Genomic DNA, 24,842 nt, shown 5'->3' on the forward strand with positions numbered 1-24,842 from the left:
TGCTATAACACCTTCATCAGATCTTCTTTGATGAAAGGGCTGAATAGGAACAACAACAAAGAGAGCTGAAGGAGAGCAGTCTTTGGAGTGAGTCAAAATGGGCAGTGTGGTGCGACTCCTCAACAGGCAGAAAGTCTTCCTCCTCACTTTGAAGCACCAGGCATATTTAAAATAAAAAGAAAAAAGAGAAAAATCTAAGAACCGGAGAATATAAAGGGGAGTAAAAGCTGGTTAGTCATCTAGAAGTTCTGAAAATGCCCACACCCCGTTGATCTTTGCAGATTGCTGCCTGCCCCTCTGAAGGACGCAGTGGAGGTGTCTATGTGGAGGAAGTGCTACACCATGCCAGAAGTGAATGCTGCGCTCAGTAAGATCCAGCTGGTGGGGTATTCTCAGAAAATTGTGAGTACCTGTAAAGCTGTCCTCAGGTCAACAGTAACAACTTGTTGTTTCCAGCTTTTCTCTGGAAATGCCCTTCCTTTTCTGTTTTCCCTCTAGATCCTGTGTAAGGTCTAGTTACAGTAGCCTAGGAAAGCAAGACAAGATTATATTGAACGTTCCTCAGTCTGCCTCCCAGGAAGGGTTCTTGTTTGGTGAAGTCAGGGAGTATCCATTTGTTTCCCCTCTTCCTCTGGGAGGCCAATTTTAAGGCGGCGTACCTGCGAATTTGGAGTTGATGGCTGGCCCACTGAGAGCTGGGAGGATGTACCAAATGAATGTATCCTCTCTGTCTGTAAGCCACATCCCCTTCTGAGTTACCGTATCTCACTTCTGGGAATCTTTTGAGTGCTTTAGCCTCCACTTTCTTTTATACAGCAAATTAGGGATTGTAAACAAAACCTAATGGTTTGACGTGAACTTCAAACACTCCTTTCCCAGGGTTCCCAGGTAACGTTTGCTGTCTGTAATGCTGTTGACTATAATCCAGTGTAGTTTCTAGAATGAACTGAACCAACAGTTCAGTAGTCTGCAGCTACACTGTTCCCTTGCAGCATTCAGGCAGTATGTGGGCCATGATACCCGCTAGCGTTGCTCAGAGCCCTAAGAAATGAAAAGGTGGATTAAAGTAAGTTGTCTACCCAAAGCTCAGTATTTGCTCCCTTTTCTTAAGCAATGGGCCACTGAAGTTTTGAGGCTACTGTTAATGAGTAAGACAGTTTGAAACAGTAACCAGTGGTGCTGTGTACTAAATTTGGTGGATTTAGGTTTGTGTGGTGCTGCATTATAGCTGGTGAAAAAAGACCCCAAGCCACCACTAACATGGCTGCTGACATAAATAGCAGCTGCAGCTTTGTCTAACAACTGGACAGGCTGAGGGCATTTGGACTGCCTCAGTATCTGTGGGTGGTTAGTGCTTGTTTTCAACTATACTCACAGTGTGGAAGTATCTCATCTATTTTTACATCTGTGCATCTGAGCCAATCATTCTTTTACAGTTACTGGGAAAAAAAGAGACATTTCTAGAGCATACTATATCTCTTCCCAAAGCAAACTTTTAAAATAATCAGACCCTAATTAGCCAGTTAACCCAAAACGTGGCAGCATCAAGAATGGTTTGTGGTCCACTTTCCATGTCTCCATATCAGCAGAATCCAGAGCCTTGGTTTACACACTGTGAGGGCTGGAGACCCTGTTTTGTTTTGCAAAGGTTCCATATGTGTATTGGGATACTAGAAAAATCATCAGTATTGCATGAATTGGATGCTTGTTCTATTATTCAGTAACGAGAAAGTAGCTCACATTAGTGAGGTATACATGGAGGCTATTTTCCTTTCTCAAAACAAGTGTAACACATTACTGTGTACAGATAAAGCAATACACTTTCTAAAGGAGACAACTATCAGGTTGCTTATGCTTAGAGATGAAGCTGACATTTGGATTGAGTTTGTAGGGTGTTGTTTCTAAATCACCAGCAGATAGCATTTAGAGAGAAAGAAAGTTAGGAAGTGAGTGAGTTTGAAGTTAACTTTACGTTTTCCACAGAAAAACGTGTAACCCAAACAGAGTTTTATACCAGTACGGAAGAACTTGTCCTTCCTTCTCTCCTGCTGGCCAATATCCATAAAATTTGACTAAGGGAGTATAGATGTATTCAAAGATGTAAAGCACCTACAAGCTTCCTCTGTACAGCCAAGACAGGCAGAGGATCAAGACCCCAGTTGATTCCTCCATTTAGAGTTATGGTTCAGTGTGAACTCAGTTAGATGCCGTAGAATTCACGTGGAAGAGAAACTTTATGAGGGCCCTACCTCAGGAAAAGCTTTTCTTGGAGCATATATCCTGTTAGACATGGGTAAATAAAAGCAGCAGACATCAGACTCGGGAAACTAGCTTCGTAAAGGCTTTGAATAACAGAACTACTTTTAAAATTGGTGTCACCGATGATAAAATGACCTGTTCAGACTTCTGTTGAAGGCTCACTCAAGTTAATGTCTCTTGCTCTGTGTTTCAGGAGCTGTTTGGTGCTGTGCAGGTCACCCCGCTCAGCTCAGGCTACGCTCTTGGAAGTTCCAATTGGATTATCCAGTCACACTATGAAAAGGTTTCCTATGTTTCAGGATCTTCCCTACTTACAACACACCCTCAGGTACAACCTCTGACATTTGTTAGTCTTCTACAGGGGGAAGTGTCTTTGCTGAAAGAAAAAAATAGGGGGGCTTCTTCCTGCTGGGATCAGGTGTAGTATAGAAGCTGTACTAGGGTACCTCTGTTAGCAATTGGCTAGACTTAACGGGCATTGAGAAGACATACTACCCTGATAAGTGGACAGGTATCAATAGTTATAGGGAAAGACAGCTAAAATTCTTTGTTATCAATTATTTGGTGTTAACTTACTCACCAGCAGGGAGGTTCTCCTCCTTAAATCGGAAATTTTCAACAGAGTTAAACAATAGCACATTAGTGACTTTTTTTAAAATCCATATTTCACCGAAGAGTCTTTATAGACAGTTCACACACTGCTTCTATATCACTTCTGAAACATCCTTCCTTGGGAGAAATGATAGCTAACTGGCTGCCAACTTTTCCACCCTGCTCTGCTAAGGGCAAAGTCTTTATAGTGCTGTAGATGTAATTTCCAGTAAATTAATTCTCTCTAGATCCATAAATTCTTAGTGTGAAGAATGGCTTGAAGTTTGCAGTACTGTGTGCTTCAGAAGTTGTCAAAATAGTTAAAAGCAATATTAGCAGGAGGTATTTAGAAATAATTTAGAAAATGTGTCAGGCTCATGATCAGTAAGTAATTTCCCTCAAGGTGAGTATCTTTAAAGAGCTTTGCTTCTGAGCATCCTTCGTTTAAAAGCTTGATCTCAGGAGCAGAACAACTACAGTAGATAAACCGTCCTTAACAGTGTGGCTCTATTTGGCTACATGCAGTGTATCAGTGTCTCTAGATCCCTTTTTCTCATCAGCCTCATACTGGCCTGGGTTGTGCTTTTTCGTCACCTTCTAGTGAAGGAGCAGCAGCAGTATTTGACAATATATGAATGAAATATTTCTGTGAGGAGAAACTTTGCACTATAAGAAGTAGTTTGGTAACTGAGAGTGTTTTCTCTTCATTTACATGAAATGGTGATTCAGTTTATCAGGTTAGACTGGACATGCTTCATCATTTTCCAAAGGTGAACATTTCTCTGGAAACTTCTGGTAAAGTCCCTGGGGTATGAATGAACTGCCTGGTAAGAGCACAGCCCACGCAGCAGATCTGCGCTCACTGCAACCTGCAGGAGAAGTGGTAGCAGTTAGACAGAGCAGTTTCAGCTTTAACAAGTGGAGGAAAATGTACTGCAAACCTCCCTGAAACCTTAGGGACATACTCTGTTTGCTAACAAGAGATGCAACCTGGACTGCTCACTCTGCTGACAGTGTTGCTTGTCCCACCTGTTCTCCGAGAGCCTCATTTTTTAGCATACAATCCATTGCACTTTGCATTATTTTATACTAACACAGAGTTTGAAGGAACAGCTTACCAGGTAGTTGAAATTGCATTCGGTTTGCCCTTTTCTTGTTATTTACCACATCACAAATGTTACCAGATACCATCTGTGTATCAGATATCATCATTGCCTTATATTTGCTTCCAGATGGTTCGTGAAGACAATGTATAGTTTTTGTCCCTGTGAACACCAGTACAAGCTCCTACAATATGGTGATTCCGTAATGACTGGTGGTTTCTGTGAGCTGCCAACCAGCTCTTCATCTATTTGATGTTTGACAGACATTATGTAATGATAACAATATCTGGAGTGGCACAGAGTCAAAATTGTGTCCAACAAATCAGCATTTTTTCATCAGGGAGTGAAGAGTTGTTTGTCTGACCTGTTTCTCCATAGAATCATGGTGAGCAGTCATAACGACATTCCTGTCTTTTAACAGTGTATGAAAACAGTCACTGCGTTTTGTTTTAAAAATTATATCCAGATAATCAGCATATGTTTAAGTAAATACATATCCAGAGCTTTTTGAATAATAGTAAAACCTTAGCACTATTCCAGTCTTCTGGAACTTTCTCCGTAGTTATTAAAAATGGGCATCGGTTGACCAGGCTCTCATCAGACATTTGTTTGGTTAGGGCAATAAGACACAGATTATTTGGACAAACAAGTGGAAAAATGCTTCTTCCTCCTACATCTTGTCTAATAGGCACAGTAATAGCCTGGAAAGCATTTCCTCTTGTCAAGGTGCAAACAGGATAAGGTTCATCTCACCCAGCCGAAACTGGGCCCACACCCTATCCTACCCTCCTTCTCCCTTCTGCCAGCACTGGGATTTAAGTGCTGACATAGTGGAGACAGCAGCACGGGTGGGAATTGGCAGTCGTGGGAAGAGAGCGGGATTGCTTCTTTGGTATAAATTATGACTTAAAGTTTTCTTGAGATTTTAAGTTACATCTAGGTTACATCTATAATCAGCGGAGAGTTATGGTCCATCTGTAAAAATCAGTCCATCTGTATTAACAACAGATAGAAAGCAAAACAGTTAGCTTATCTTAGACATGTCCCAGGATGTACAGATTAGCCAAAACGGGGTGCAGTGAACGCTGGCTGCTGGGTTGATGTTGGATGCAGCAGCAGGAATGTCTTGTGAAATCCTCAGCGGGTCTGTAGGAAGTGCAAGTGAAGGGTTCAGCAAGACTGTATTCGTAGCTGCTGAAAATAACTGAAGAGCTTTAAAGGGTTTGTTTGAGAGTTTGGTCTGGCACCATTAGTTGCTCCCTGTGCTTCTGTCTCCTGGCAGATGGTTTCTATTGAAAATTTTGCCTCACCCTCTACTGAGGCTAGAATTGACACCGTTGCCACTGAAGTGGAGAACAGGAGTTGACAGCACAGGTTCAGATATGTCACTAAAAGCCTTTTAAGACATATTCTTTACATTAACCCACAAAAATCAATGCAAGCCCTCTCAGTGCAATAGCAGCTGAAATTATGCGTATCTAATACGGCATAATCATTATGCACATTATCACAGGCAGATTCGATATTATTTTTTATTGCATTATTGGCATTTCATTTTCACGGACACACTATGGAGAGTCAAAGATTGCAATAAATCTCATGTAACTGGTCTGGTCCTAGAAGGTGGTACACAGCATAAACTTTTGTTGAAGTTGATATGAGATTCCCCTCTATGTTTAATGGATCAACATCTTTTCTCAGCTACTGAAGAATGGCACTGAGGGACTGTGAGCAAGGGAATTAACTGTACAGTGGTCTTCTAAGTTCATTCTAAGATTTCTGGCAGAAATCGTTCCTGGTTGGTGAGACTGCAGAGGGACTGTTGAGAATAAATAACCATAAAATACCACGCAGCTGGCTGCAGTTGCCCACCTTTGCTTCAATAGTAGCTGTGGGAAGTGCAGCCCAGAGCAAGGCTAACAGTTAACTTTTCACCATAGCCGTACTGCATCTGCAGAGAGAGAAGTGGATTTTGCCTTCTCAAGATTGGATTATACTAAATTCTGAGTATCAACAATATATATTTAGTATCTGGTCACACTTAAGTATGATTTCTGAATATCTACTCTATGTTTGCTAGTGGAGGGAAGTGGGCATGCATTTTCATTCTGCTTTAATAAAATACCAGTATAAAACATGTCAAATGATTGACCTCAGTGAAAAAAGTGTGTGCCTTTATGCAGAGCTGAGGCAGAAGCCGTGCTTGCTTTAACGTTAGACTGCCTGCCCGTGGCCAGGTTGCCACACTATTGCCTTGGAACATTTATTTCTCAGTCCCTCTGCTACGTCTGTGAGCCACGGGATAGACTGTGCAGATGTAAATTCTTCTGTCCCCTGGAAGCAGATGTGGCTTGGATAGATGCTTGTGATGGCTGCCTTCAGCTCTTTAACCACATAATCTAGAATTGTGCCTATGACTGTAGGTCGACTGTAGTATACACTGTAGACCCAGCAGATCAGAGGTCATAGCCCAGTGGAGACATCTATTTTACTTTGACATAGCTTAGCTTCTAGGACAGGCTTCAAAGAAAGGTATTGGAGGAGGGCATAGTGCTAATCTGATTCACTAGGGGAGACTGGTAAGCCAAGTCATATTTTCCCTATTATTTTAGCTCTGGTGCTGCATTGGGAGCACTACTTTTTGGGGGATGGGGTTTGGTGTTTTTTTGTGCAGTTGAATCTATGATTTTTGACCTGTTTTCGGCTGCTGGCTTTTAAGGAAATACTTGGCTGTTTGGCCTGGTATTATAGCTACATTTTAAAAACCTAATATATATATTAAGTGATTATTTCTTAGATAAATAAACATATTAAGGAATCTAAACCGATTTCTCTTTTCTACCCATAGTAGCCATTTACCATTTCATGAGGACAGAGTTCTGAAAAGGCCTGTGCAAACAATCTGAAATGGGTATTTGAAAGTCATGGTTGTAATACTGCAGGCACAAGAGCGGACTTCGCAGTCAAGGGAGAGCCTAGTGCCGCATTCAGATTCATACACAAAATTGGGAGCTTCAAGCCCAAAGCCCTTTGCTGATCTCACCTCTTCCGAAGAGAATCCGCTGAGTGGTTGAGGAAAATGGTACTGCCCCTGTAGACAGTGAGCTCTGGAAATCAAAGCTGACACCTTGATTTGCAAAGGGAAGCGAGTTGGAAATCAGTGCAGCCAGAGATAGGAATGCAAGAGTTAAACCCTTCCTGACTGCACTGCCACATCCTCAGCAAATTATTGTCTTTTCAACGTTCAGCTCCTAAGGCCATGAAATGATTAGTCTATGGAGACTACTTTGAGATGGATCCGATTACAGTTCCGTTGTTTGTTTTGGGCTGTAGTATGCAGGTAAACATTTATATGTGTTTTTATTAACTCCAGTTACGTTTCCACAGATGGAGGGATGTTAAGTTTAAAGTGTTCCATGTGTTCCCCTTCTTGGTCACTGTATCAATTACGTATTGCAGTCCTCTTGGAACAGAGCAGAGAAACCTGTGTTATAACTCTCATGTTATTCATTTGATTTCGCTGTGCTCTGTTTCAGCCCATGGACCAGGCTTCCCTTAAAAATAGCGATGTTCTCATCCTGACGGGTCTTACACAAATCCCTACTGCTAACCCAGATGGCATGGTAGGAGAGTTCTGCAGCAACTTGGGTAGGTCGTTGAAAGACAACTATTTTGTCATCTTATTCATTGCTTTGGGTGGGAAATAATTCTGAGATTCCTGGAATTGAGTAAGTTGTCCAGCTATAGCTTCTGGCATAAAACTAGCTGTTTAGATTTTACGATGTGCTCCTGATGTCATTAATACAGTAAGTGCTTGGAGAGACACAAGTTGTACCTAAAATGTTTTGGAATGGAACAGGTATAATGAGATTTAATCATCTGCTGCTCTTGGTTTGCTAAGTATGTCGCTTAGCTGCCAACAGACTACGTGTTGCCGAGGTTTTGGATATTGTTCCCAGCTGAAACATTACTATTTCCTTCCTGTATATCAGCCAGTGTAAAATCTTTACATGCATTTTTATGACTTTCAGTTTTGAAAACAAGCACATCTGCTTCCCTTCTTACACCTGATTTTTAAATATATCAAAAGCAAACAGCACAATCTCTGTTTAAAAAAAAAATCAAGATATATTTATAGACCCCAGAAATATAAAACCTAATCAGACGCTTTCACAGCTGGAAAAGCTGATAATTGCAAAGCTGTGATATCAGTGTGAATGGCAGCATTTTCCAGCCTGTTTGGAATGTCACATCTAGTGCTGTTCTCTCTCCCCTTCCCCCACCTCAGTTCCTCAGTGCTCTCACCCTTCTGTCATCAAACCACTTTCTTGTGTCTGTCCTGCTGTATGTTGCCTGCTCTTTTATCAGAGATCTTCTGTTTATTTTAAACTAACTACTTTTTACCAAGACAACTAAAAAGCTTGTGATAGGAGGATTGTTACAAAGGTTATCAAAAGACATTAGAAGTCTAAATCGGGAAATCCTCACTGTAAGCAAGTGTTCTGGTCCCCATTACACACCTGGGAGAAATTTGAGCTGTAGTATCTAGGTGGCTTACCCAAGGTTGCAGAATAAGGCTGAGAACAGAACTGAAGTGCAAATTCTTAGTCTTCCTTTTTACATGTAACCTTGGAGAAGAAAAAAAACCATAATACTTCAGGGGTTTTCCCATTTTAAATCCTTGTGCGTATTCACAGATGCTGAGTATCTATGTAGTGGCTCTCAGTTGCAGTATGAGACTGCCATAGTAGTGGAAGGCAAATAACACAAGGGATGCGGTAGATTCCTCCATCACCCACCATCACTAAATCAAAATCAGATAGCCCTGTTTAGGACATGTTTCAGTTCAAACAGGAGTCATAGGTCATGCTGTGGGATGTATAAGGTAAGATTATATGGGTTTCAGGTTTTGAAGAGGCAGGTTACAGGCTCAGGATGTAGTGTAAATACCTACTGATAGAGTCTGTTTTGGCATTTTATGAGTGGTAATCGTGGGTTATACCAAAGATCCTCTCTGCCAACATCCTGGCTCCAACAGGGGCCATAAAGCAGATGCCTAGAGAAGAGTAGAACAGGGTGAGATTATATGATACTTTCCCCTCATAATCTTGTAGCTTTCAAATATTTTTATTCCAGGAATTTCCTGAATCAGACGTGGCTTTTGTGTAGTTAGTAATGTTCAGTGGATTTCTCTTCCAGGAACTTGTTCAATCTCCCCTTTGAAGCTGTGTTAATTCTTAACACCTGTGACTTCCTTGCCTAAGTGATGTGTGTGTTTATATATGTGTGTGTATTACCGTCATGTGTTTTCATTGTTTTTAAGCATTGTTAATTTTATTACCCTCTGAGCTGTAGCAAATAAGCTTGGTGACCTTGTTGTGCTAGATCCAGATGTGCTGCCCTTCTCCGTCCCTTCCGGGCCTTGATGGGGGCACTGTCCCCCTGACAGATGGTAGCATGATCACATCCTGTCACCTCACCTTAAACCACCAAGGAAGCAAGTCTGAGCTGAAATATTAGACTTTGTACTGGAGAGGCTGAGGAGTGGTACGTGTTGCCCTGCTGCCAGCTCTGCTGCAAAGGTGCTCTAGTGGTCACTCGTGTCTTGAACTGCAACAGCTGCGTGCTGACTAAACAAGAGTGAGCCTGTTGTTAATTAAAATTCTTTCAAAAATTATACAGAGTCTTAGAGATGTAGCTCGGGCCAAAGCAAAATCCAGAAGATGAATGCATATAAATAAATGTGTTACATATGTAGGTACAGGTGGGTGTTTATCTGCACAAGTTGTTCTGGTTTACAGAAACACTCTGAACTATTTTGAGGGTTTTGCAGAAGGTCTTCAAGACAGCTTCTTTCTTGAATGAGACAAACTCAGAGAAATTAGAAAATTATTAAAGACCAAAGGAAGATACATGCTTAGAAGATGCCATTGTAAGAATCTGGAATTTGGGTGGTATTTGCCAAAAAAACAGCAACCAGAAGAAATTAAATAATTCTATGAGTAATGTGCTGGTAGGGCTGTCTTTCACATGACACCAGCAGTATTTACACATCTACCCAACATCAGAAGAAAATAGTGAATCAATTTTCTTTCAAATGTGTAAAAAAGTCCAAAAAAGCAATAGTTTACTGGGAAAAGCAATAGAGTAGGCAAGCTGAGCACAATAGTTTTCATATATTTTTCCCATTTCCAAAATGTTGAGGGGACTCCACAAGAAGCTTAGAATACAGTAGGTAAAAACTCTAAAGCAGCCACTGAAAATTTACCAAAAATGTGTGTCATGAGGTAACGGCATGTTTGTAAGCATTTTGAAGCACAGAAACGGAAGTGTGAAAATTTCACCTTGATCTCTGTTTTCATCCCAGCGTGTAGAATTGTAGATGCTGATTCCCATTATTACCAAGTCACATGCATGATTTGCTCTCCGCGTTGTGTGTGCAGCACTGAAACCATGCTTTGTCACGTCTCCAAGTTCCTCTCAGTTTAGCCCAAACCCCTTTTTTTCTGTGCTCAGCACTGCAGCACCAACACTCTGCAGCTCGAGAAAAGCAATTGTATTTTTACATTGCCTTGGGCATCATCAGCAAAATTGCCAGACTGTCTGTAGGGACAGTTTGTGACATTTTGTGTGCGTGTGCGGTCGTGCCTCTGTGTGCGTGTGTGTGTGCGTGTTTATATAAAGCAGAAAAGAGCACAGTTTGCTTTTCAGGTGCCAACTTGACCTTGTGGTGGCAGCTGTTCGAAGAGCAAGTATCTCATTGTGAGTTGTAAATTGAACAACTTGTTATGGAGCTACTGAAGGAGACTAAATTTGAAATGCCAAGATTATTATACAACTTTTATCAAGAGAGTGCATCCATCAGTCACAGAGATAAATTGGGCTTTAAACAGCTTTCAAATATACGTGTCCTCTTACTGACAACTGTAGAAAGTTGCTGTAGTGGTGCAGAGAGCCAGATTGGACCTGCTGCTTGCATGGAAAGCAATATGCTTGGGAAGGTTTTCATCCCTGTTTTGCTGAAGCTGGGAGGTAATTCTTATCCCTTTATGGAACCACTTGAGAGCACCCTCAAGAAGTAGTGCCCAGCTGTGCTGACCACAGCACATACAAATAAACTCGCACCGAGGAACTGAGTAGTGTATTCTAAACCAAAAAGTTGTCACGCAGAGCCTTGTCAGTGCTGGGGTAGCTGTGTCACTGTCCTTTCCCGTGCTGGGGAGTAGCAGGCCGGTTTCAAAGGCGCGTCGCTGTGCCGTCAGGAATGTGAGATTCAAGAGGCCGGCAACCCCTATGGCCAAGGGGGCAGGGCAGCTGGCTGGAAGAGTGCTCCGCTCCCTGGACTGTGACACTACATTAATTATCGATAACCAGCTCTGTAGTTTTCCTGGGGACAGAAACTCAAGTTGATGTCTGCTCCAAGACCTTACCCTCCGTTATTTTCTCTGTGGCCCCAGGAATCTTGAACTTCTGGTTGTTTGTGAGAGAAGAGGCTTGAGGTTCCCATAGCGAACCAATGGCTGCAGGGGAGGGAGAGCTGTGAATTCAAATTCCAAGGCTTAGGAGTGAAACCCACATTTTTCATGGCCTGGACAAACACTTTAACCAGCCCATCGTTAGATGAAAGCTCTTCCTCCTGCCTCTTCAAAGGGAGGACTGAGCCATTCGTCTTAACAGGGTGAAGCTAGCTGGTGTCTGAGCAAAAGAAGAAACCCGTTTCACGGAGACACACACCTTGGTGTTTGAGCCAGGATCTTTGTTTGGAGCAGAGACAGAGCTGCAGACATATCCCTTTCCTGAGCATTTTCCACTGATCAGCAGTGCGCCCTGTGATCTGCATCCCCTCTCTCTGCCCCGCGCAGCATTCTTGCTGCTGTGGATATAGGTACTTATCTTTCCTCTTTGCAGAATTTTTGAGTACATAACAAAGCAATGCAAATTCTGGTCCTGGAGCCAGAGGCTTAACTTTCAGCCCCCAAATGGCTTTGAAAATATCGTTCCTAATCTCCTCATTCCTCTCTTCACATCCTGTTTACAGATGGGATAGTTTAGACTTACCCGTGTAAGAGGGATAATAGAACACATTGCTGGGATGTTTTGTAACATCTCAGGCTCTAGTCAAATGTAAAGTATTGCTATTCATATTCACAAATATTTTGATGGTATAGTTTGTATGTAACCTGGAGAAAACCTAGGCAATAAATCCACTACACTGCAGTTATAATATAACTCTGAAATAGAGGGTGTCTTTGACCACTACTTCTTGTTGGGAGCAGCACATAAGAGGCACTGACTGCTAAAAGGAGCTAAGCCCCTAAATGCATGTGAAAAATCCTACTAGAGAGTCTGTGCATTTCCCTAGACTCCCTAAAACCTTTAAACATTCAGACATAAGAATCTTGCTTGAGCATATAGGTGGGGCAAAAAGACCCTTAATGTGCTAAATCTGTACCCCATCAAAGCTTGTCAATAAATTGAAGTCAAGGAAGTGATTATGGCGGGATGTAATATATGCGTTTTCAGGCTCTTTCGCAGCTTTTTGTGTAATGTCTTGATGCATAATCTTGCTGCTGCTGCACTGCAATTAACATCAGTAGATGGTTTTACCCCACAACCACAGATGAAATCCTGGTGAGGAAGTGATTGCTCAGTGAGCTGGACAAAGTATTTCGACTTTCCCATAACGTACAGCATTTTTGTAATTCGTTCTGCCAAAAGAACAAAACGTTTGCTCTGTACTCGCTTTTGCTGTTGTACTCAGATCTGTCTTGGTTACAGAGTAAACCCATTATTCTTTTTTCTTTTCCTTGTTTTTCTCCAGTCCCATGCTGTCTACAATTCATAGAGGTTTTAAATTGTTCCTATTATATCGAAGGGACAGAAATATTTGGCGTTTTTAAGAAGGAGGAAGACTCCCCCACCCCCTTCTAGCTTCGAGGGCTGTTTGAAATAACCACATCTTCAGCCATTCATCTAGAGCACTGAAAACTGAGTACAGAACAGTTTACCATGTGTAGTGCTTTCAGCTGAGACCTGTGAACTGTTGTCCTTCCCCTCTGGTGGACAGCTAATAGATGGAGCAGGGTTTATTTTGATGGGAAGGTGTTTTGTGCCGCTCATTTATCCTCGTGTGCCAGTGCAAGACCGCCCTCTCGTGTCAGGAGTTTCGCGTGTGCTCAGTCTGTTACGTGCCCCCCAGCTAATGAGCATAATCGTTTGCTCCACTAAGCCTGGAGAATGCAGTAAATAAATGTATTTAATGATCAGAAGTGTTCCACCCAATTCATATGCATAATGTGTTCTGCTAATTCATGTGGTAGCTTCTTTCTATATCTTATGTAATATTTGGATTAAAGGAATTCTATTAAAAAGTTTAAATATGAACCCTGTTAATTGATTTTTGCTTTTTCTCTCTCTTAGCCATGACTGTCCGTAATGGAGGAAATGTGCTGGTTCCCTGTTACCCCTCTGGAGTAATATACGATCTGCTGGAGTGCCTGTATCAGTATATTGACTCTGCTGGACTCTCCAATGTCCCTTTTTATTTCATCTCACCTGTTGCTAACAGCTCCCTCGAGTTCTCCCAGATCTTTGCTGAGTGGTAGGTGTTCGTCAGCCTCAATTCACACCCTCAGCTAGGGTAAATAGATATATGCAGGTTCTCTTTACTTGACGTATTCTAATACACACTTGATTAGAATTGTAAACACGTTTCTTGAGTCACGAGGGTGTGCGTGTGTGTGTAACTAGATGTTCTATAATTAGGGGACCGTTGCTTCCTATAAAACATACAAACTCAACTAATCTGTGCTTTTTGGTACTTGCACTGATGATTAAATTATGTACCTGACTTGAGTGAATTTTAGCTCTGCCTGTTTGCACATCTTATCCAGTGGCCCCAAAACTATACCGTGGTGTCCCTGTATAAGCAAAATAGATTTTTCAGGCTTCATTTTGCTCAGCCAGTGATTTATTTTCATGGCAAGAAAAGGCCAACAGTATCCTGGATTGCATTAGGCAGAGCACTGCCAGCAGGTCAGGGAAGAGGATCCTTCTCTGCTCAGCACTGGGGAGGCTACGTGGAGAGTGCTGTGTCTTGTTCAGGGCTCCCCAGTACAAGAAGGACAGGGGCTTACTGCAGCAAGGCCAGCACAGGGCCACAAAGATGATCTTTCAGATGAGGAGAGGCTGAGAGACCTGGGAATCTTCAGCCTGGAAAACAGAAGGCTCGAGAGGACCTTACCAATGTGTAGAAATACCTGATGGGAGGAAATGAGGATGAAGGAGCCAGATTCTTCTCAGCTGTGCCCACTGACAGCAGCATGTCAAGAGGCACAAATTAAAACACATGAAATTTCATCTGAACAAAAGAAACAGGCTTTTTTACCATGAGGGTGGTCAAACACTGGAACAGGTTGTGCAGACAGGTTGTAGAGTCTCTATCTACGGAGACACCAAAACCCAGCTGGACACAGTCCTGGACGACCTGCTGTAGCTGACAGTACTTGAGCAGGGGGTTGGACCAGGTGACCTCAAGAGGTCTCTTCCAACCTCAACCATTCCATGATTCTGAGCCATGGAAAGGAGAACCCAACCACTTGTAACTGGTTCTAAATTCTTACAGAGAGGTGCTCTAGATTATTAAACAGAGTAAGTTAGGTTTTCCTTCATTTCTTCCCAATTTTTTAAGTCTGGGGTTCAGAAAAGAAAAGAGAGGTCCTGGAAATCTTAGGTGAATTGATCCCTCAGAAGAATTGTAAAGAGGAAGGAAATCTGGTGAGTTTTAATCATGTTGCATTCAGCAAAAGTAGGAAAATCAAGCCTTGGTGTCCTGGCCAAATTTTGATGTACTCACCAGGGTGTGTTGACCCATATAGTTTATAGTTAACCAGTTGTTTGGTTTGTACTTACATGGTGATTGCATTTCAGTAGCAACTGAAGTGGTAGCTGCATAGTTCTTGTTGTCATAACCCTTTGGGTTAGGTATTGCTGTCAAAGTAGCAGGAATGTTACGTGTACCAGTCGGGTCGTTTTGTCTGCTGTGTCTTGCTGGCACAATTCAGGCACCAAAGTGTTCAGACACCATGTTTTTGAATTCTACTTTGCTGCAGTGGCTTATATTCAAAAGTCAAACTCAGCCTTAGCTAATCTCCCAACCCTTGTGTGTAAGGTAAATGTTTTACTTAGGTAGAAGCGGAGGCAGAGGTTGAACATCTGTAAAATAGAGGTTTGGGCTCAGAGCTGGGCTTGAGATTCAGGGATTCCAGCCTTCCAATTCTACTGTTTAGTCAGCTAAAAGAAATACCCTGCTCTTAGTATCTCTTAGATTTTATCATATTTAGTTTGACCTGGGCTTATTGCTTTATAATAAAGTGAAGAAAGTATAAGACAGGTTGTGCTTCCCAGAAAAAGCCACCAGGACAGTGTCACTACAGATAATTGTAACGTCACACAGGCCTCTGACAAATACCTTTTTTTAACTTCTGTAATAGGATGAATCAGGAGTCTGGCTACAGCTAATCAACAGCTTTCAATATTTATGTCTTAAAAATAAATGTTTCGTGTAAAATAGCAGATAACAGTGAGCATTATGCCATGGTGAGAGGCAGTTTACCAACATTGTAGCTGCAATAATAAAATGCATAAGGGAATTAGACTATAACGAACAAAAGGACTGGGTCATTGCTGAGAAGTGGGATGAGGCAATTGGAATTTTTCTGTTGACAGGTGATTTGGCTTTGCAAAAACTGCTGAGGTCTGGACTATGAAATGACGTGGGTGTTGAGTTACAAATTTCTCTTCAACAGCAAAGGAGTTCTGTTAGGTAGTGTGTACAAAATCACTGCAGCTGTATTGCACCTTCTCTAAGTGTTGTGTCTGTAGGTGTTGGTCCTCTAAGCAGAAAGACTGGAAGTAACAAAACAAATCCATGATTTTGCACCTGATGCCACAGATACGAAATGGCTTTCTCCAGAAAAAGTTTAACACTAGATGGCAGCAGATACTGCAGGATGTTCTGCAGCTCTCTAACCCATCTTATTTTCCCTTTCTTTTAAAGGTTGTGTCATAACAAACAAACAAAGGTATATCTTCCAGAACCTCCTTTTCCCCATGCTGAGGTGAGTAAACCATGGTCTTGCTGTTTGCTAAAGTCACAGAGTGAGCGGGTTTCTGGAACGCAGTCCTGCGTGGCTGTTGTTTTTCTGCTGAACACTTCTACAGCTATTTAATAGTTTTGTGTCATTATTCATACGAGTTTTTTTTTCCTGTGCTTTCTGTGATTAATTTGGGAGCGTGGGGGAGGAATGAATGATGGTGTTCCCTCAACTCAGAAATTATCGTGATGTTTATTTCAGCATATAACTTACATATGCTCGCCTGTTTTACTTCTTCCCCCGCAGAAGGCTATCTGGCGTACACATGGTTGAATGTTTGCTCTTACCAGACTGCAACCACGAATATTCCCTTTGTCCAAGCAGTTTATTTCTAAGTCTGTAAAACTAAGAGCTTGTTATCAGAGACAGCTTAGTCATCACAGCTTCTACCTCCCTAGCTGAAATAGGCACCATCTTGTGTGCTGCAGTAGAAGTGGTATCTTGAAAGAGAGGTTTCATATAAACAAAGTTAAAACTTGCAGCACTGAGTGCTGTCATTGGCATTTTAAGCGAACTTAATTGAGCTAGCATCTTAGTGAAGCAAGGAGCAATAAGGCTCCTCTCTTTGGGGGGGATCCCCCTGCAACATGTTGAGGGGATCTTCCCTGCAACAAATAATAATTTGAGGGGAGGTTTTAGCCAGACAGACATTAAATAAACGTGGTATAACTCATGCCTTCAGAGTTATCACACATGTGAAGAAACGAAATATTGTTGTTTCTCTACTGAGAACAGGTAGATTTCCCACTGAAGTAAATGAGAGGCAGGCTGGGAAAGGAAGAAATGGGACTGAGAAAGAATTTTGGCTAAATCCTCCCCCTGTAAAACAGTGAGCCATTTGGGGCATGCAGTCTCGGAAAACTGGCCCTTGTAGTTCCTGTGGCCAAAACTGTTGGATAAAGTGTGCAGAGTGGCTGTTGCAGGTTTAAGAGTCCAGAGATTAAATGCCTTTTTCAGGCATTGGGTTTTGTTTCTTCTGAGATATCTCATCCAGGGACTTGTTCTGGAAATTGCCATTGCCCATCGTACCTATCATCTGTAGGTGCTTTAAAGGCACTATTGGAAGTAGGATCTGACCAGAAGCCTTCATTCTTTCCAGACACTAGAATGCATCGCAAGCAGGATGCGCAGTGTATTATGTATAATCTGTTACCAAGAATAATGCAGACTGCAGGGCAAGCCACCTATTCGCCACTCTTTTTGTAGCCAAAAAATTCATTCACACCAATAAATCAATTCCAAAGCCTGATCTCTGAGAACAAGACTCTGTGGCTATGCTTTCTAATTTCCCCGGCATTTCTGCTTCCTGGGGTGTCCTTGTTGATCCACAGTGTCTTTGGTTTCACTGACAGCCTGTATTCTACCAAAGATACTGGTTCAAAATTTTAGTTCACAATATGTACTGGAACTGGCAGGTTTAAGTGAAAGCCCTTCCAAAAATGAGAAGCCAAACATGCAGCTGTCAAAGACTGGATTAATTAACCCATCTTACGTGATGGGTCTTTGTGTTTATAGAGCGATAACTGTGTCCTCTAATTTTTAGGACATTTTATATTCTCCAGAGGCCTGTTGATAATGAGATTTTGCCAAATTATTGTTCAGCTGTTGAGACATTCCTCTGTGCTTCATGTGTAGATCAAGGTAATTATCTAGGAAAGGACTCACAGCAGTAGATAACAGATCACTTGCCTTATGACAAAATGCAGTGCACAGAGGGAGTAATGTGCCTGTTAGAGGTACGGTCTTTGGTTGGCAAGGCCAAATCATACAGGTTATGACCCACAAAGCTAGGGACATTTTATCATGAGGCGCACAAACAGCTTTATCTAGACCCACGGGTACCATTGATAGGAAGCCATTCTTAGGCTTCCTACATTTTTGCCTAAGGGTTCCCTTAAATGTGCTAAATGACACCATATATTGTGTATGCACATCCTTGTGGCTCCCAAACTATGAAATGGCTGTAGCCTTTAGGCATTTCGGCACTGAGCTGCCATCTGAAGTAAGTACTGCGCATTTCACAGCAAGTCCTCCGACACAACTCAGGTTGTGTGTTTGGGTGGGCGCTTACAGCTGCTGTACGAAGGCTGGGAAGCGGAGTAACCTGCACTACCCCCGCCCCGTGGTGGACTAAATGGGTCTCTTTGTTGCTGATTCCTGATACGTTCTGGTTGTTTTGCAAAACCAGTTCGTATGGTGGGAGGCAGCAGCCCTAGGCATATAGCAACACTCTCTGAAAAGCCTAACTTAATTGCAAACCCAAAACAAAGTAGTACCCAGGCAAAGAAAGACTGAGGCTGCTGTTTCATTTAGTGCTTTTCCTAAGGTCATAAATCACTGAAGTTTAGACACACTTGAGAACACCAGATCAGATTGCTCCTTTCTGTAAGACGCGTGGTTTGGTTCAGTTTGATTTTTAACAATCAAAGCATATTGAGATTTATATAGATGACTGACATGTAAGACGCCCATGCTCACCAGCACAGCGCCAGGATGTCCGTGTCAGGTACCCAGTGCTCAGCACGTGCCTTTGATTCCTCACTGCTGTCCTCTGAAGGACTGTCATCCTTTTACTCCTGTAATTCTCAGCTGCCTTGGGCTGCATTCCAGTTTTAGTGATACCTACAGCTGGTTGTGGTTTAATGCTGTCATACTGTTTCTAAGGCATGGGAGAGGAGCTGGGTTTCTTTTTCTGCTATGAAATACAGAGTTGGAACAAACAGTGTAAACAGAAGAGGGGCAGAATCTTGCAGCTGACGCTGTATATGTAACTCATATAATGTGAAACATCTATATAACCTCTTTTCAGTACAATCTTGAACAAATGTATTATTCCCTGGCAGAAACCCTGTTATCCCTGTGCAAAGAGTAGCCACAGTAGGCTCAGCTACTATGACGTTTTGGTGTGATTTCACCAAGCAAAATGGTCAGACCTAGGCTGAATAACCTGTCCACGGCCATACCGTCAGGCTAGGAGGGAGCAAGGACTTGGACTCAAGGCTTCCAGTTACTAAGTCTGAGCCGTAGTGAGCAGCCAGCCTTTTTGTCTTAGGTAAAGTCTCTCGTTCTAAATCTGTGACTCCACAACCTCACAAGCAGGAGCTCTGCTTACTAGCACTTAAGGGAATTTTTAATGAGCATCAGAAACAGACACTGAATGATCATTTTTATTAGATAGGTTGTTAGCGGAGAATTGCCTTACTTTTTTCAAAGGAATGGTAGGCTTGTGCAATGTAACCTGTACAGAATTCGCCCATCAAGAAAAAACGTGCTTAGCTGCTCAGTTGTTGGAAGAAAATAGGGAATTACTCAGACATACCTCTTAGTTATTAGCAAGCATTAAAAACAGCTCTGGCATGATACATCAGAAAGGGACAGGTCAGGAAATAAGCTTCTAATTACGTACAGAACAATCCCGCCCAGAATGCTGTCTGGTCCTCAAATTCGATGTTACTGTTAGTTATATAAATAGCAAGATTTAAAAACAAATGGGGGAAAAAAAAAAACAAAACAAACCCAAAATTGTTGATGTAGTCTCTTGCAGCAATGAGTTCCAGTGGTGCCTGATGCACAGTATAAAAGAGCATTTAATTCCTCTAAGAAGTTATGATTGTATTTTGCATTTCACTTCACTATCCCTTCATTATTGTTACAAGAGGATAAATAAAAGTATCTTCATCTTCTTTACAATTATTATTTTTATTTCATCTTACTCTTTTCTCTATACTATGTTGTTGGAAGCTTTTTCGTTCTCTTCGCATGGAAATTTTCCAGATTTATGATTTATGTTACCTGTTTTGAACTCATTCTTCTTTCCGCTGTGCTAAATAAAACCAGAGAGACTCTGGTCTGCAGAGACCAACTCTGCAGAGAACCCAAAACACTTCTGCTCCCTCCTTGTTACTTCTGCTTTAATGTAGTAGTAGGTGTTCAGCATATCTCTTCCCGCGCAATCACTTGCGTACAATTTTTTGGGGTAGCAGTTTGTTTCCTAACATCCAGTCCAAGTGAACAGGGAATATGCTTTCCCTGTGTTGTGAGCAAGGAAGGTGGGCTAACGTGCTTCAGGCTTGTAGGGATGGATTTGGACATCAATTCCTACTAAAGTTAGTATGAATGGAGTGTCCAGAATCTTGCACAAGCTTTTGAAGTCTCATCTGCAGCCTTTTAGCAGTGGACAAGCTAAAAGAGATTCTTTCTAAAGGCCTTTCTCTGTGATCGCTGTGTAAAAGTTGCTGTCACTCTGTTGGAGGGAGTTAGGATCTCGAGCGGGACTGCTGTACATTCCAGAGAGCGATTTCTCAGGAGGAAAACCGGGGAACTGAAGTGGAAAAACAGTCAGTTATGGAAGGGATGGATCACTCTGTGGATGGCTCTCCCCTGCGCTTACACAAAAGAAGCGATTCAGTTTTTCAGCAGCACGTTTGCGAATGTAGCAGGCTGGCTGAGGGCGGTGGTGCCTTTCACTTCCAAGGCACTGTATAAGTTATATTCTAGGATCAACTGCCTAAATAGGCTTAGATTTAAGCTCCACAATGTCTAACTGAAATGCTGTGGAGCATAAATCATTAATTTGCTTTGTTTAGAAATCGCAGTCTGGTATCCCAGAACCAGCTTGTGGTGTTTTACCAAATTCCTTGAGCACATGGGGATGGATGTCCCCTCAGCCACAGCTGAGGAATTGGCCATCTCCCCAGTCATTTCAGCTGGAACCATGGATTGAACACTCCGCACCATCCCTTTTGTGGAGGTAGGGGCTTTATAAATGAATAGTTGAATTGTTCTAGGAAGGCAAAATGAGAAGCTTTCACTCCTTTTCCTTTCTGCTCAAACTTTGCATAGACAATTTCAGGCTGTAAGGTAAGTGAATATAGGCTTCTCTAACTGTCTGCAACAGAAACATTTGAGAGGTAATTTATATTGATCAGTGTTTGCTAGTGGAGGAAGAGTTTGGATTTGCTGTCCTCCTATTGAGGATTCTGTTAGCAAGATCTAAGAGGAATGGCGAGGAAAAGCCTCTTTTTCTGACTGAAAATAGCCAGGGTGGGAGTAATATTGATTCTGTGGTCTTAAATACTGGCATTTGTTTTCTTCATCTTTGCTTCCCTCCTCCATGTACCAGTTCCCGTGTAACACATTTAAAGCAATAAATACCTGGAACCAGGTGATTGAATAGTATTATGTTTTGTCTTATAGTATTATATTGAATTAGGCCCCTGTTAGTGTTGGTCTCGTGAAGGGAGTGAAGGAGGTGAAGTAATAAATGCATCACTCAGTCATTGATAAGAACCACATCTGTTCAAAATTCTGGATGCAGAACACACACACAGAGTAAATAGCAGTGTATTTTGGCTCACTTCAATACAGGGTACACAAAGACTCTGAAGATTTATCCTGTTTATAGCAGCAGTTGCTGACCCTGTAAATCAAGTCTACCACTTTAAAAGGAAGCATAACCAGTTGGGATTTTAAAAAAACACAGCTCTCCTCAGTCTCGGTTCAGTACTTTACCATCCTCTATCTCTTAAGCTGTCGGTCAATAATGGTTCTTTCTGTAGAAAGATGCTCTGAATGTTGCTTCTAGTTTCCAGAAATCGGTCCCGTTTTGAAAATATCGGTTGGCTGAATGCCAGACATTGGTCTTGGCCCAGCTTGGTGCAGGTTGGAGATGTGTCGCGGTCGTGACCGTTGGGCTTATACAGCCCTTCTCATCTGTAGATATAAAAGACTTGTACAAAGCATTACCAATTTCGTCCCCTTAATGATTTGTGAAATTTTGTTGACCCTGTTTTGCAAGTTCAGCTCCATATATTTTTGACTGGGTAATTAGAGAAGACTTCGCTCTAGACACTAAAGTCTACCAGCTGCTTTATCACTGGAGTGAGTAGAATGTCTCTAAACTTGTTTATGTAGCCTTTCACCCCTGCTATTCTCACCTAGCTGTGAGAATCGGAGATTGAGAGCTAAGCTCTGGAGCTTCAGTAGACTTATCGTAAAAGATACTAAAAAAAAAAAAAAACAAAAAAACAGATGAAAAATAATCACTGCACCTGAGGACATGGTGCTGAGGCTTCAACATGTGTACCTTTTCCCTCCTGAGTTAGCATCCCCCTCCAGTTAGAAGCAGTGTGCCCCAGCATTATACTAGCTGTTCTGTTGCTGGAAATAAATAAAATTAAAAAATACCACCACCCCACCCCCCAAAACCTATAGTCCTGAAAACTGGATTAGAGATCCTGTGTCTCTCTACAAAGTAATAGGAGGGGATTTGAAGCTTCCATAATGCTTTGAAGAGAATGCAGCTTTTATATTTATAAACACTGAACGTTTGTATAGGTATAGCAGTGAAATAGGCTGTTGAGAATGCTTTTGCACGTCAGAGTGCTGCTCTCACATCTTAGCAAAGGTTTGAATGCTGTATACAAATCCTAAGGAACCTGTGAAACCTGGTGCTGGAAGAATAGGTTGTGATTTCCAAAGTGCATTACATAAATGCTAGCTGTAGAAATGTCTTTCACTTAGCTATCTGCTGGTCCCTTACAAAGTTTTGCCCTGAAATGTCATATATCCCATTTAATATTTGAGGTAGAAATTGTCCCCTTCTTCCAGTTTACCCAATTGAAACCGCTTTTGCAACTTCAGTTTTGAGGCTTTTGTCTTCCCTCAGAAAAATCAGGGAAAAGCTTCGTGGGGCCATTTCCTACCCATTCTTTTAAATGCCTGTATTTTATGGGATCAAATTTGTTTTGCCCATTGTCTGCTAAATTGCAGTTTTTATTACTGAAGCTAAGTTTAGATTCTAAATATTGCACTCCAGATGTGTTAATCAGAAATCTTTACCAGTCTTAATTGCAGAAATGTTTTCAAGATTCAGTGCGTATTAACTGCCAGAGCAGTTATTGGATGTTTTTTTCAAATTTCCCTCTTGAAGATTAAATAGGAATTTGATGTTAGTAGTAAACTGCAGAAAGTGCAGTGCTGTGGCTAATTCCTCCATGATCCAAGGATCCATGTGGAAATAACAGCCCATGTCCACCTACAGTTTCCATCGTACATCAAAGCCCGATCCCATTCCATCCCAGCCATCCAGATATTGCACATCAGTTTTAAACAGGACACGTGGGAAGTCAGATGCAAAATCACAGCAAAATACTTGCTGTTGGGAACTTGAAGGAGACCAAACTCGAGGAAGCAAAGGAAAAAGATAAATATTGGCACCTATGGGCAGCCAACTTTCTATTATTGAAAGGGTATGGAGGGTAAGTTTGTACATTCCCTGTTCTAGCATCAAAGCATATCTTTAGGTGGTGATAGTAGGGTTGATACTGTTGTTCAATGATACTAAAATCAATTAAGAACCTAATTGTGTAATAACCTTAAGTTCTGAAGTGCTTTGTTGTGCATTAGTTTTTAAGAGGCTTAAAGACGCATCAGAATTCTCAGTTTTCTGTTCATTTCCATGTAGGCACACTGTCTTGAGTTAGATCTACCATGGCAAAAAGTAACAAATGAAAGAGAATCTGGAAAGATGAATTACAGCTTTGAGACACCAGAGGAGTTGTTCATCGTAATGTTCTTTCTTAGCTCCTCTTTGGAAAATCAAATATGTTACAACGAAGAGAAAATGTCCTGAGCGGCAGGGGTTTCTGCTGGAAAGGCACGATGCACGCATCGTGTTATGACACGTAGTGAGAGCACGCGGTTGGCTAATTAGTCGTATTGTCTGGGGTTCCATGGCACAACAGCTGCAGAAACGTGTTGCTGAACCCTGCGTATGGGAATTCTGTATTTTTGAGCAATGTTGCAGTGCCTGACAGGAGACAGCAACGTATGGAGAGATCTTTGATGAACAGTCCCACCTCCTTTAAAAACTGTCTGACAAAGGAAGTACCGTTCCCCTCTTTCACAATTCTTATTTCCGTGGATGTTCTTAGTTGTTCAGTGTGTGATCTCCTTGTGTTAAATTGCATACTTTTAAAGAAAACTGTATTTACAGGTATTTTGAGGCTGGGGATGGAAGCATATACCTGCCAAGAAAATACTTGCAAAACATTGCGTGAAAGTGCTTAGCAGTCTATTACATTGCTTTTTAAGTTGAACCTTGCTTCGCAGATTAGAAAACAGTGGCAGGAGAAATAAAGCAAAATTCTTCTTCAAAAAGTTCCTTGATAAATAAAATTCCCCATCTCGGTAAAGAAATCCGTTCCATGTGCATAGTTGATTACACTCTTTGCCAGCTCTAGTGACAGGTCCTTCTTACTGCTCTTATTTCATTGTTGTTACTAGTTTCAGTGATAGTTAAGGAAGGGCAAGTCAGTCTGTTCTTTCATGGTTTTTTGGAGGACTTGACTTCGTGCAGACCCGTCACACCAATGAAACTCATAGCAACATACTGCTGAAGGCAAAATTGCCTGGTGCTACTGTGATGCAAGAAAACCAGGTTAAACATCAGTGCCCAGAGCTCTTTGTACACATGGCAAATAGGAAAAAAGTAGCTTCTTTTGAATTTGGCAGCTGATCTTGCTGTTCACTCCAGGAAACAGTAAGCAGGGAGTGTTTGCAGAGTTTCCCCTCAGTCACCATACTGCTGGTACCAAAGAAACGAGGGCAAGGACTTGGAGGCACCTGGCCCTGTACTCTGACTTCCTTTTCATAACATTTAGGACAGTCATGACTAAATCTCTTGGAAAATCTGGGGGATATGCAGGAAGGGACTCTGCGATGAATTAGAAAT

The 24,842-nt window shown here is 41.8% G+C and overlaps 1 protein-coding gene across 1 annotated transcript in view; it reads left to right on the forward strand.

Annotated features, from left to right (window-relative positions):
- The window catches only part of INTS9 (integrator complex subunit 9), a 67,495-nt gene that overhangs the window by 17,582 nt on the left and 25,071 nt on the right, over positions 1-24,842 (forward strand). Inside the window, exons 6-10 of the mRNA XM_082480456.1 lie at positions 282-402; positions 2,453-2,587; positions 7,490-7,601; positions 13,374-13,554; positions 16,012-16,072. Coding sequence (XP_082336582.1) covers positions 282-402; positions 2,453-2,587; positions 7,490-7,601; positions 13,374-13,554; positions 16,012-16,072 — 610 coding nt within the window. The remainder of the gene's footprint in view (positions 1-281; positions 403-2,452; positions 2,588-7,489; positions 7,602-13,373; positions 13,555-16,011; positions 16,073-24,842) is intronic.

This window comes from Vanellus vanellus (genome assembly GCF_965231255.1).
Source record: "Vanellus vanellus genome assembly, chromosome: 3".
Lineage (NCBI taxonomy): Eukaryota > Metazoa > Chordata > Aves > Charadriiformes > Charadriidae > Vanellus > Vanellus vanellus.